Source organism: Triticum dicoccoides, chromosome 5B (assembly GCF_002162155.2).
Source record: "Triticum dicoccoides isolate Atlit2015 ecotype Zavitan chromosome 5B, WEW_v2.0, whole genome shotgun sequence".
NCBI classification, from domain to species: domain Eukaryota; kingdom Viridiplantae; phylum Streptophyta; class Magnoliopsida; order Poales; family Poaceae; genus Triticum; species Triticum dicoccoides.
The window spans coordinates 559,621,071-559,634,966 of NC_041389.1; the positions used below are offsets into that span (position 1 = coordinate 559,621,071).

General features: G+C 46.3%; 1 protein-coding gene across 1 annotated transcript; it reads left to right on the top strand.

Moving 5' to 3' along the window:
- The first annotated feature begins 2,557 nt into the window (after positions 1 to 2,557).
- Positions 2,558 to 5,264, top strand: LOC119311608 (CASP-like protein 5A3). Its single transcript, XM_037587265.1, has 3 exons — positions 2,558 to 3,057; positions 4,454 to 4,586; positions 4,744 to 5,264. Exons 1-3 carry the CDS (start codon positions 2,606 to 2,608, stop codon positions 4,945 to 4,947), a joined length of 789 nt encoding a protein of 262 aa, XP_037443162.1. The 5' UTR covers positions 2,558 to 2,605; the 3' UTR covers positions 4,948 to 5,264.
- The last annotated feature ends 8,632 nt before the right edge of the window (positions 5,265 to 13,896 follow it).

Here is a 13,896-nt window from a genome sequence, read left to right on the forward strand (position 1 = left end):
GGTTGAGCCGACCGCGACCCAAAGCCCAGACCAGGTAACGGGGGAAAAGCAGAAGCAGAGGAGAGCAGGGGTGACCCAAAAGGCCCAGGGGGCGGGGAGGCCCGCACCGGAGGCCCACAAGACGTCTGGCCAGACACCCTATCTAGGGTTGGCAACGAGGCCACCGCCGCCACCGACTGCGAGTGCAGCCACACCGCAAAACCCACCGCTGGCGACACAGACGATGGGGAACAGGACAAGCCCGCCACGGGGCCACCAAAACCAGGACTCGTGCCCAGCACCCCACGCTCCGGCGAGGGTGCAAGCACCGCCCACGACGGTCTCCGACGACAACCAACATGAATCCAACCAGATGCATCCGACGAGGAGGAGAAGGCCAATCTGCCATAGCCACCTGGGGCAAACTTCCGAGTCCGCGCCGGCGCCACCACCTCCATCCCCGCCGTGGCACCACGAAGGAGAACCGGGGAGCTGAGAAAGGGCTCGGGCTCAGATTCGGACCGGTCATCGCCATCAGCCAGCGCCCAGAACTTGTTGCGGAGTCACGAACCAGGGGAGGAGGGCCGAGGAGAATGGGTGGGAGGAGCCGACGTAGCGAGGGGAGCAAGGACCAGGGAGGGAGGCCCAGGCGAGGGGGCAAGGACCGTCGGAGGGAGAGGGGGAGGATCAAGCCGGCGTCGCGGTCAAGAGGGGGTAGCCAGGGGAAGGAGGAGGGAGGGGGAAGGGGAGCCATCTTGATAAATGCCGATCCCCTAGGGTATTTCTTATGCATGGAGGCCTTTAAGGACAGGGCTAGGGTATTTCTAACCGATCCCCTATAACCGGTTTGAGGAGTAAAATTTTGATTTTAGTCCACTAACTATCACCTAGCTGTTCCCCTATCCGCGGTTAGCGGGGTATATTTTTAGTCCGGCTCTAAAAAGAAAATCCTATTTTACTTCACCGATATGCGGCCGAGTAAAACCTTGCGGCTCTCCCTCGCGTCCGCGCCGCCACTGCGTCTTCGTCAGCGTGCCTCCCATCGGTCCTCCGCCGGCCTCGCCACTAATTAGTTCCATCACTTGCCCTCCGCCGCCATTCTGCCCATCGGCCGGCCCGTTGGCCCCCCTCGCCATCGCCGGAATCAAGGTGAAACGATGCCACCGTCGCCATTATTGATTCGTCCGTCTTCTCTTGAGTTTCTTCTTTTTCTAGCGGTCGCCCCATCTCACCTTGCTTGCGCTCCGCTGCAAGTCACCCGCTCGCCCGTTTGGTCCTAACCACGTCGGTCGGCTTTTGCACCACCACCGCACCCCAAGTGTTCGAAGCGTTGCCTAGGTGAGTTTTTTTGTTTGTTTCTCTTTGAACCGAGCCGTTTGGATTGAACCAAACCATTTTTGGATTGTAGATGAAGAGGTTGGGGGAGATGGCGTTGGAGGACTCGTCGTCAGCCAAAGAGGAGGAAGAAGACGATGATGACTTTGACACCGTTTTAGGCATGATTTTCAACGATGATGTTCGGCGGTCGAGGAGAGGATCACAATTTGTCCGCATACACATCAACCATTCGGCCTGCAGCTGGGCTATCTGGTTGTCCCGCTCGACCATCCGCTCCTCCAAGCGCCTGCATTGGTCCCTCAGCTTGAAGCTGATGAACCTCAGAAGCATGCTCACCACTTGGGTGATGAGCCTGCTGGGGATGTGCCTCCCCCTAGCCTTGGATCAATTTGTGAAGGAAATTTGTTGAGGAGGGCTGCACCACCCCTTTGTCTAGCAGCACCAGAGTAGCGCCATCCCTTCCTCCACAAGGAAGACGCTGACGGCCGATGATGCTTGTCGTCGGCACCCTTCCTCCGACAATAGAAGAACGGTACCACCCCTTTTCCTCCACTAGGAAGACACCAGCGAGCGAGCGATGATGCTCGCTGCCGCCACCCACCGTGATGTAGTGTTGTTGTTATATACTGTTGTAGTGCTGTCCTATTTGAATGCTTAGAGCACACACGGATGATTGTTTCCATTTTTACTTTATTACTGCTTGAAGCCTGGGACTTGCAAAAAAATGACCGATTAATGGCCGGCCAATAAAATAGATTAATTGGCCAATTTATGATTAAAAACCCGGGTTGCGGATGATTGTTAGTTACTTACTCGCAAAAAAAAAAGAAATCGCTACTTCTTTGTTAGAATATAAACATGGTCTAGGAAAGGTAGGTCAACACAAATAGAAAAGGAAAATAGTAAAGAGATTGAGTGAAAGTAATGCACTGCCTAGGCGGATCCATGATGCTGCCGTACGGCATTGCCGTGTTTGGCCTGTGCTTTGGTGCGAGGCATATGTCCATGGTCGAACACGAACACGGTTTTGCTTGCCCATAGGCGTGAAGGAGGGTGAGCTTCTCGGAAGTTGCCTGGCAAGATCGGACGGGCCAAGTCAAGGCCAGCCCCACGCAGAGTGTACGAAACAACCGAGCCAGAGCAAGCTCGCTCACTTCACTCTCACAAGAAACCTCCTTGGCGGCGGCGGGGCCTACGCGCTCGTGCTCCTGCCGGCCCCGGCCCTGCTCAAAACCCCGGCCAGCCGGCCGGCCGCGTGGTGCCTCTGACTCCTCTAGCCGACCGCGCAATGCAGAACATTTTGGGGTGGCTCGCGCACGGCGGCGCCGTCCAGCTCCCGCGGGCCAGCCATCCGGTCGTCCACCCGGCTCCGCCGCCTCCCGTTCCGGATGCGCCGCCGCAGCCGCAGGGACAAGGCCCGCCCCCGGCTCCGGCTCCGGCTCCAGCTCCGGCTCCGGCCCCGGCCCCGGCGGCAGAGGGAGAGATACAGGAGGTGGCCCCGGCTGCGGCGGCAGACGGACAGGGGCAGGCGGTGGCCCCGGCTCCGGCTCCGGCTGCGGCGGCGGAGGTGGAGGACGCGAACGCGAACGCGCCGCCGCCCGGGGTGGTGATGGTGGACCTGATGGGGGCGCCGGGCACGCGCTGGGGGCTCGGCACCCGCCTCGTGCAGGCGCTCCTCGCGGCCGCCGCCATGGGCTTCATGGCCTCCACCGACGACTTCAGCGAGGTCACCGCCTTCCGGTTAGTGCCCCCTTCCCTCTCCACATCTTCTTTCTCCCCCCAACCCCCTAGGGTCTCGATCCACGGCCCGGCTGCCATTTCTCATTTACAGTAGCACTGAAAGCAGATCGATCCCTCGTTGCCAATTTCGGAACAGATGCCCTGTGAGCTGGGGTTTTCTCAATTTCAGCTAAGAAAGAATTCAGGGATTCATCCATATTAGCTGCCCAAATTTCTAGACCCTGTCTGCTCACCTGTTAGTAGTGCTTCTGTAGTTACATGGTTGGAATTGGGATGGTTTTTTATCTTCCCTTGAATTCCTTTTGGTCTTAGTAGTACCACACAGTAACAAAATTGGGATGATTTCAGTTTCAGGTTCAGGGTTTCTGTTGACACATAACTAGCAAGCATCAACACAGAATTTTAGCACCATGCCAATTCACCAAACAAGAACCACTTCTTAAACTTAGTAAAACAACACCATGCCATGTAGAATTAACTCGGCAGTGATCAGGACTAGCAAGCAAGAGTACTGTTTTCTTTTTTATAAAATGCTGATTACTACGTACTAAGTACTCGTATTTCACATCCAAGCTGAAGGAATCTTACAAGCACATACTCCAACTTGCAAATAGTGCGGACTTTCCACCATAAGTTATTATTGTGTGCTTTCTTGTAGTCTTAATTCTGCAAAGACAGATGCTCGTATCTGTTCGCAGCATTTCGATACTTTCACGCCCTTTGATTTGGCTTGGCATTCTGAAAGAGGCAATGCAATTAGATGTTGACATGGCCATGTTCTCTGTGGTATCAACTCAGCTGTCTTCTTGGATACAGCAATGAGCTTGAGCCTTCTTTCTGTTTTGCTCCCTAGTTTGATGTTTGCATGCCTAGTTTCCCGGGCATTCGCCACAGAGCATTTCAGTTGGCATGCTGATAAGTTTGCTTCACACTCCGCCATTCTGGTTACGGGAATTCGGAATAGTGTGATTGTAATGGACAACCGTGTACTGTGCATACATATATACATACTGTGCATCCAGTGTTTTACGATTAGTCTAGCATTCCTGAAAGAGGCAATGCAAATCAGATGGTGACATGGTCATGTTCTCCGTGATATCATCTCAGCTGTCTTTCTTGGATATGCCGATAGGTTTTATTAGCATTCTGGTTGTCGGAATTCAGAACAGTGTGATTAATGGACACTGACTAAATATATTCATACTACTTGGAGGAGAACATATTAAGATCTACATTTCGCCAGTGTTGGGGATAGCATTGACAACCACACGAAACAAAAGTACTAGTATGCAGTGTATCTTATCTTATATCTTTGATGCAATTAGACTTAGGATGTTGCTTTCAGAACTCGGAACAGGGGATCGATTACTGAACTCACTGTTGTTCTTTTGAGCAGCCTCCTCGTAACAGCAGAGGCTTTGCAATGCCTGTGGAGCCTTGCTCTGGCCGCCGTTGACGTCTATGCACTTCTTGTCAAGCGCGCCTTCCGGACACCTCGAGCTACCACCATATATTCCATTGGGGACTGGGTAAGTCGCACATTTTCTCAGGCACCTCAAAGGAAACAGCCAACATTTTCTCAGGCACCTCAAAGGAAACAGCCATCTGTCGTTCCCTTGGACTCCCTGCACTAAAACTATTTCACATACCTGAACAAGCAAAGTATTTTCTCATGTTCATCTGCAGGTCACTGGAGCACTGACCTTTGCTGCAGCGAGCGGATCGGCAGGCATCACCATTCTCATCAACAACGACCTGATGATGTGCGCGGAGAACCACTGCCCGAGCTTCATGGCCTCCACCTCCATGGCTTTCTTCACCTGGTTTGCTATCGCGCCATCCTGCCTCTTTAACCTCATGACGGCGGTCTACCGAGTGCAGAGGGCGTAGTTTGTGGGGCTGTTTGACGAACTAGGTGGCACATCTAATTATATAATTGTACTTACGACCGAGATGCGATGGACATATGTTCGTCGAATAGCGTATATTATCGACATTTCTGTAGTAATTAGGGAATAGCTTTGATGCTCGGAAGGGTGGTTGTGAAGCTCTGCATTTTATTTTCTGCAGCGTATGCATGTATGCCTTCTTATTATGTGAGGCTGGGCTGGTGGTTGTGAACTGGAGATGAACTAACTAATGGGCTACTTTGTAGAGCTCAAGGTTGCTGATGAGATATTATATCCGATTCTATTTTGTGTTTTTTATGGATATCTGGATCTTAGGCCCTGAGATTACTTGTATAGCGCCATTGTCGCTTACAAGCACCTGATTATCAATTTATTCAGTAGGCCCTTGGTTGTTCTTGTAAATAGAAATCTCAGGGCCTTGGTATGTTAGTCCCCATTGGTCAGAGTTTTTTCTCAGGATGTTAGTGCCAATAGATGTTGATGCCAGTAGATCAATTTTCGGCTGAAAACCATCTTACAAGGCATTTGCTGCTGTGCTGATCTGAACAAAATGGAATCTGAAGGCTAAGATACCGGTTCATGACAACCCGACTTCCGCAATGAAGCTGAGACTGAAAATGTTCTTACTCAGTCAGGGAAATCTGCTGGTGTGATGAAGAAAAAGCACAATTTGTTACATAGTATGATACAAAAGATTTGATTCATGAATTCAATCCAAGGCGGCACAAATGTAAGAAGGCTAGCCACTGTGGTTTCTACTCCTGTCAGAAGCTTCCTCTGCAGGTACATTTGTGGAGAAGATGCATTACAATGGCAAAAGGTAAACAGCAAAACCAAAATGGCACGACGAATCATCATGAGCGATGATCGAATCACTTTAACTGGTCCATGCTCAAACCTAGGAGGGTTCGTCGGGTTTCTTGAAACCCCTTGCATTAGACTTGCCTGCCTTTTCTGGTAATACCTGAATGGCCCACTTACCAGCAGCATTCCAACCATGAGGACCTGCAAAGGACATGCTTTGGGATTCAGACTCACATGCAAAAATTGATGTAAAACTCGTCTTGGATAACTGTGAAGATAACAATAAATGAAAACCGAGAAGAAATCAGGTTATCAAGAAATGTGATGTGACTAGTAACAATCATGTCAGTTTTGCGACAAGCAGAACATATGGTTCACTTTCCTAAGCTAAGAGTACATAAGCAGCCTTTAAGTTTTAACTGGAGAAGTAGAAGTTTCAATCTTCAGAAGTAACTGGGATTCACAGAAGCACAGTCTGCATTTCATCCCTCCGAAATCCACTGCCACAAACCGAACAAAAGATCTGTGTATTCACTCTCGCTTATGTGTGAGATAAAAGCCCAGTTCTGAAGAAGAAAAAACACTTACACAAGATTGTCACTTTCTCAACAATTTTTGTAAGATATTTCACAGTTTATTAGACTTTTTAGCCGAAGACTATGCTATAGGAACAAGAAATTGATGGCAAGGGTAATACATCATGCAATCTTTACATTAAGAACCAAATGCTACAGGAACAAGAAACCGATGGTAGGGGGTGATACCTCATGCAATATTTTTTTTCTTTATAGCAATAACTGAAAAAGGTTTTAATAATATCAATACCCTGAAACCAAGAATAGATAACTTCTCTTCATCCTCCATTGGTACACAACTCCTGTAAGTAACATAATGTTTTGGGCCACCTGGCGTGGACGTCTCAGCCAACACCTTTGTTTGCTTGGTCTTGTTCTCTTGTTTTGTATACCATTTTGTACTTGTAAACATTCCAAAGGCAAATGGTAGCCAGTCTCGCTGTAACAGTACTTTTCATCATTCTATAAATTACTCCCTCTGTTCCTAAAAAATTGTCTTTCTAGATATTTCAACAAGTGACTACATATGGAGCAAAATAACTAAATCTACACTTTAAAATATGTCTATATACATCCGTATGTGGTAGTCCATTTGAAATCTCTAAAAAGACAAATATTTAGAAACGGAGGGAGTAGAAGGCAATTTTTTGACATGTTAGTAAGCTTTAAGAGAATCAATATACAAAATGTCATTTCAGTATCTGATAATGTAGTTCTTGCATAATGGTAACTAAGAGCATCTACAACCGGACTTGGTAGATCCAACCCCTCAAACGCTCCCGAACGCGCCCGGATGCGTCCACGGACAATAACCGGTCACCCCTCAAAAAAGCATTCCACATCCGGATACCCCGGTTTCATACATATTGATGTATTACTTTGTTAGGTCTTGATGAATAATTAATAAAATGGCTGCATGCATCATCCTGATGTAGAGGCCGGGGGTCATCCTTTTCGGAAAAAAATGTGAGCAGTAGTTAGCTAGATAGCTTTTGCCAGAGTCACTTCAGGTTGGTGACCTGAAGGTAGATAGATAGATAGCACTTTCTTGGTGATGGTTTTATAATCTTGGTGTGAAAAAATGGTTTATGAAATCAATAAACTTGAAATTTTGAATCAGTGATCGTTTGTAGCCCCATAAGAAATGAAGACAAGAGTGTTTGATTCTAGACAGAGGGAGAGCATTTTCTCAATAATCAAGAGATTTTGTGCCGCCTCTCAAAAGGAATGAGGAGAGATAATAGAGGAGATGGTCTTTTTTTTCCTATGGACCTGAGCTCATAAGAATGCATTACAATTACTAGAAGTTTACAAGACCGAACTTGAAATTCCTAAAAATTCTATGAAAATCCATTTGAAAATCCGCGACCAAAGGATGCCCTTGATTAACATGTTTTAATATGCATGGCCGTACCTAAAGAAGTTCATGATGTATTTACAAAAATTAAAAATTATGCTCCGCACATAGAGAAACAAATTACGAAATTACTTTTTTTAATCATATGGCTTAACAGTTTTTTTTAGAAAAAGAGGATGGCTCCCGGCCTCTGCATCTGGGCGATGCATATGGCCACTTTATTAATTATTCTCAGAAGACCTTACAAAGCCATACAACAGCAAGACTAAATCCACCGTCTAAGCAACAATTATCGCTACACCTATTCAATTGATGAAGGGGCGCAGATAGTCTGGGCCTAATACCAAACAAACATCGCAGCCAAACCTAAACATCTAAGACCTGAGGTCCCAATCAGGACGTCTGCCGGGTATGGGGCACCTACCAGTCCGGCGCACCCCTCAACCAGGACGCCTGCCGGGTATGAGGCCGCAGCCACCTGCCACCAATCCATCTTCAGTGTTGTACTGCTACATCAACCTTGTCCGGTCTAACTGCCGTCGACGCCACCACGACGCCAGACAGCGCCACCTCCCTGCGCGAGTTCATCTCCGCGCATCGGACTCCGAATCTCCACAGCGCCACGCCGCCAAGATCCGCCGCCATCAATGTATAAGATGAAGTACCACTCCACCAAAGAAACCGTCCTCTGTTCTTCGAGCCCGTGTGTACCTCCATGAATGATGCCCCCAAGGGGGAAAAGACACCAGAGCGCCACCATCATCCGATCAACTGATCTAGGGTTTCCCCCGGAGGTAGCAGAGAGTGACCTTGAACTTCTCCACGGCGATGCCTTCAAGAAGGGAACGACACAGACAGTGCCGCCACCGCCGGCCTTTGCAGTAGTCAAAAGCAAGTTTTCACTCAGATCTGTTCGAAGAAGCTTCATCTCTCGTGCACGGGCCGCCGTGTCCTGCAACGTCCCCGGGAGCGGGATCCCAAGATCCGCCACCACCGACGCCGCCACAAGGACCCACCACCCGACCGTCATCCCTGAAGGGGATGACGCCATCACCGTGCTCGGATCCAGCATCACGCCAACGCCTTCGACCGCCCCCAATCAGATCGGTGAAGGAGGATAGCCAACACGAGCGCCCACCACCGCTTAGGACCGCCGGACGGCGCCCGAGCCCGACCACCCGAAGGAGAACCGATCTGGGGCGGGAAACCCCAGATCCGCCGCTGCCAGCCCCCGCAGCGCCGCCGGGATCCCATCGGGCCGTCGCCCGAGCGCGCCAACTCCGCCTCCATGCTGTACGCCCAGGGATACCGATGCATCTTAGCCAGAGGATCCCCTCGTGAAGAAAGGAGGAAGGCCCGCCGTCCGCCGTCCGCCGGGCAAGCTTCGCTCGCCGACCTCCTTCGGCGGCAGCGGGGAAGAAGGGGAGGAGGGAGGTCGAGGGCGGCGGCGGTTGGGGCGCCCGAGTCGCCCCCTGGAGGCTTAACAGTAACACCGCGTTGTTTAACATCATGCGGAAGTACTTCAATGGTCATAAATTACTTCAATGTTGCCACGTAGGTTGGATGGTGTGCTCATGCTTTCCGTTATTTAAAATGCAAATATCTAGTTATTCACGTAGGAACCCCGTGCATGAGGGACAACTAATTAACCAAAATAGACGGGTGCGTGAAACTACAATGTACATATTATTTTTATTCCGTGATGGAACTACGATGAATTGAACGACTGAGCTAGAACGATAGATCGAGACGTGAAATGAATACATGAAGTTTCTCCGAAGAGTGTCTTCAATAATTTGAGAGGCTGCTGATGCATTAGATATGTTAGATAATAAGGAAAAATAAATGAGACAAAGAGACACGAATTTTTACGTGAAAACCCTTGCGGAAGAAAACCACGGACACACGAAGGCGCAATCACTATGAGGGAGGAGTATTACAAGCACGAGACGACAAACCGTCTGAGGTGCGACTACATGGGGTATATAAGAGGGCAATACATGAGAGTCCTTGGAGGACAAGTAAACGAGTTGTACTCGTACGCGTCGACGTCAACGCAAAGGCCCATACCGGTTGTACTAAGTCTAGTCCAACATGGTATAATTTGGATCACAATTTAACAATCTCCACCTTGATCCAAATTCTCCCAAGTAGTCGAAGAAAGTAGATAACTCCATCCAAATCAGCATACACCTTGTGCGTCAAAGTCCATAGGACTAGTGAGAAATACCAACTAAACCTGAGCAAAGCTCAAACTTATTGGTCGGAACTGGCTTTGTCATCATATCAACAGGATTATCATGAGTACTTATCTTGCATACCTTCAAATCACCTTCAGCAACAACATCTCGAATATAGTGATATCTGATATCAATGTGCTTTGTTCTCTCATGGTACATTGGATTCTTGGTAAGATATATAGCACTTTGACTGTCACTAAACACGGTAGGGCAAGATGAATCTCCACAAAGCTCAGTATACAAACCTTTCAACCAGATAGCTTCTTTGCATGCCTCAGAAATAGCCATATACTCGGCATCAGTAGTGGAACAAGCCACAATAGACTACAAAGTTGCTTTCCAACTCACAGCACAACCACCGATGATGAAAACATAACCTGTGAGTGATCTTCTCTTATCCAAATCACCAGCAAAATCAGAATCAACAAAACCAACAAGTCCATCTCCAGTTTTCCCAAACTGTAAATAAGCATTAGAAGTACCACGTAGGTATCTGAAAATCCACTGAACTGCTTTCCAATGCTCTTTTCCAGGATTAGCTAGTATCTACTGACAACACTCAATGCATATGATAAGTCAGGACGAGAACAAACCATGTCATACATAAGTGAACCAACTGCACTTGAATAGGGAACTCTAGACATGTACTCAATATCTGCATCTGACTTAGGACATAAAGCTGATGACAATTTGAAGTGTGCAGCTAACGGTGTACTCACCGGCTTGGCATTATGCATATTAAAACGACGAAGAACTTTATCAATATATCCCTTCTGACTTAGATATACTTTTCCAGACGATCTATCTCTGGATATTTCCATTCCAAGAATTTTCTTTGCTGCACCCAAATCCTTCATCTCAAATTCATTACTCAATTGCTTCTTTAGTTCATTAATCTCCGACATACTCTTTGCAGCAATAAGCATATCATCAACATAAAGGAGCAAATAAATAGTTGAACCATTGACAGTTTTCAAATAAACACAACTATCATAATTAGACCTTTTGAAACCTTGAGAGAGCATAAAGGTGTCAAATCTCTTGTACCACTATATAGGGGATTGCTTCAATCCATAAAGAGATTTCTTTAACTTGCAGACAAGCTTTTCTTTTCCAGGAATAACAAAACCTTTAGGTTGTTCCATATAAATATCCTCTTCTAATTCTCCATGTAAGAATGCAGTTTTAACATCCAATTGTTCAAGCTCAAGATCATGCATTGCAACAATACTGAGTAAAGTGCGAATAGAGCTATGCTTCACAACAGGAGAAAAGACTTCGTTATAGTCAATACCTGAAATCTGGCTATAACCTTTAGCAACTAACCTTGCTTTATATCTTGTCTCATCATTAGGAGAAGCACCTTCTTTCCTCTTGAAAACCCACTTGCAACGAATAGGTTTCTTCTCTCTAGGCAATTTTACTAAATCCCAAGTGCCATTCTTTTCAAGTGATTCCATCTCATCATGCATAGCGGTCATCCACTTATTACTATCACCAGAATAATAGCCTCGGAATATGAAGAAGGCTCAGAATTACCTTCAATTTCCTCTGCAATAGATAAAGCAAAAGAAACAATATTGCACTCTTCAATTAACCTGTCAGGTTTATTAATACCCCGTCTAACTCTGTCACGTGCAAGATTCCAACTGGGTGGAACAATAGGCTGATTTGGAGTGGGAGTGACATGTTCATCATGAACGACGGGTTCAACATGTGCAACAATTTCATTACCAGATGTATCACCTGAATCAATAACATGGTCCACCTAAACAGTAGGCTGCTGAATAGTAGGCTGTTGTTCACTCTCAACAGGAACATTAGTAGATGAAACATCATGTAACATAGCAGTTTCATTAAAGATAACATTTCTGCTAATAACAACCTTCTGGGTTTCAGGATTCCACAATTTAAAACCTTTAACACCAGACTTATAACCAAGAAAGATGCACTTAACAGCCCTAGGCTCCAACTTTCCATTATCAACATGAGCATAAGTAGTGCAACCAAAAACTCTCAACTGTGAATAATCAGCAGGTGAACCAGACCATACCTCAATTGGAGTTTTCTTATTAAGAGCAATAGATGGTGAACGGTTAATAAGATAACAAGCAGTGGAAGTAGCCTCGGCCCAAAAACGCCTATGCAAACCTGCATTGGACAACATGCAACGGGCTCTGGAAATAATGGTCCTGTTCATACGCTCAGCAACACTGTTCTGTTGAGGAGTATAAGGAACGGTGTAATGTCTGACAATGCCTTCAGACTTGCAATAATTCTTAAATTTCTTAGAACAGAATTCCATACCATTATCAGTGCGAAGTATCTTTACCTTCCTTTCAGTTTGCCTCTCAATCATAATCTTCCACTCCTTAAATGCTAAGGATGCTTCATATTTATGCTTCAAGAAATAAGGCCAAACTTTTCTCGAATAATCATCAATAATAGTCAGCATGTAACTTGCACCACCTAGTGACTTCTTGCGAGATGGTCCCCATAAATCAGAATGCACATAATCAAGAATATCTTCAGTTGTATGGGTCGAAGTATTGAACTTCACCCTCTTGTGCTTGCCGAAGATACAGTGCTCACAAAATTTCAATTTACCAGGTTCATATCCATCAAGGAGACCTCTCTTGTTTAACTATGCTAAACCAAGTTCACTCATATGTCCAAGACGCATATGCCAAAGGTTAGCAGCATCACAATCAGAATTCTTTGAAATAACTAGAGTAGCGTTACCTGAAACTGTAGAACCTCGAAGGTAATAAAGACCATTGGTCGAATTTAAATCACCTTTCATGACAATAAGGGAGCCTTTGGTGACCTTCAAAACACTATCTCCACCTGAATACTTGTATCCCTTTGCATCAAGTGCACTCATAGAAATAAGATTTCTTTTCATCTTCGGAATATACTAAACATCTGTCAAAGTTCTGATTATGCCATCAAACATCTTGATTCGAATAGAACCTATGCCTTCAATCTTGCATGGTGAATTATCAAAACCCAAAACAGAACCAGCAGAAGTAGTGGAATCAAAAGTATTAAACCAATCTCTATGTGGACACATATGAAAAGTGCATGCAGTGTCAAGTACCCACTCATCATTGGTCTCAGCACATCCAGCAATAACGACAAGAGCATCATCGGAACTATCATGACGATCAACGTTAGCAGAATTGTCACCTTGTTTGCTACCTTTCGTCTTTTCTTTATTCTGCAACTTGAAACACTCTGAGATGTCATGCTCATCTCTCTTGCAATATCTGCAATACTTCTTGTCTCTGGATTGCGACCGGCCCCTGTAGCCGTTTTTACTTTTGTCTCTGTTTCCATTATTGGGGTTCTTCTCCTTTGTCCTGCCACGAACAGATAATCCATCGGCTTGGGATGAACTCGAACCATCATGAGACACCATTAATTTCATCTTCTCCTTAGAGTTCAAAACTTCATAAACTTCATTAAGTGTGAGAATATCACGACTGTATAACATATGGTGTCTCTAAAATTGGTATAAGAACTTGGCAGTGAACAAAGTAACATTAAAGCAGTATCTTCATCTTCATACTTAACCTCCATTGTAGCAATATCAGATATGATCTCTTTAAATTCTGAAATATGATTCAAAACATTACCTCCCTCGGGTAACCTGTGCAGGATTGCTTCAGATGCATCTTACTGGTGAGATCTTTCGTCATGCAAATCCCTTCCAGCTTTAACCATAGAGCGGCGGCAGTTTTCTCGCTCAAAACTTCCTGCAGAATATTATTATGCAAATGGAGTTGAATTTGTGACAAAGCCTTACAATCAATTCTTTTCTCCTCATCAGTCCAGTCTTGAATTCTGTTCTTCTCAAAACTATCAAGTGCTTCATCATAGTCGGACTGTGCCAACAATGCCTGCATCTTGACTTGCCATAGGGTAAACCTTGTGTCACAGTCCAGCAGCGG

Excerpts from the sequence above, each read along its gene's own strand:
- LOC119311608 (XM_037587265.1), top strand. The coding sequence starts at position 2,606 with ATGCAGAACATTTTGGGGTGGCTCGCGCACGGCGGCGCCGTCCAGCTC. Across the intron at positions 3,058-4,453 it reads AGCGAGGTCACCGCCTTCCG|CCTCCTCGTAACAGCAGAGG; the intron begins GTTAGTGCCCCC and ends TCTTTTGAGCAG. Across the intron at positions 4,587-4,743 it reads TATATTCCATTGGGGACTGG|GTCACTGGAGCACTGACCTT; the intron begins GTAAGTCGCACA and ends GTTCATCTGCAG.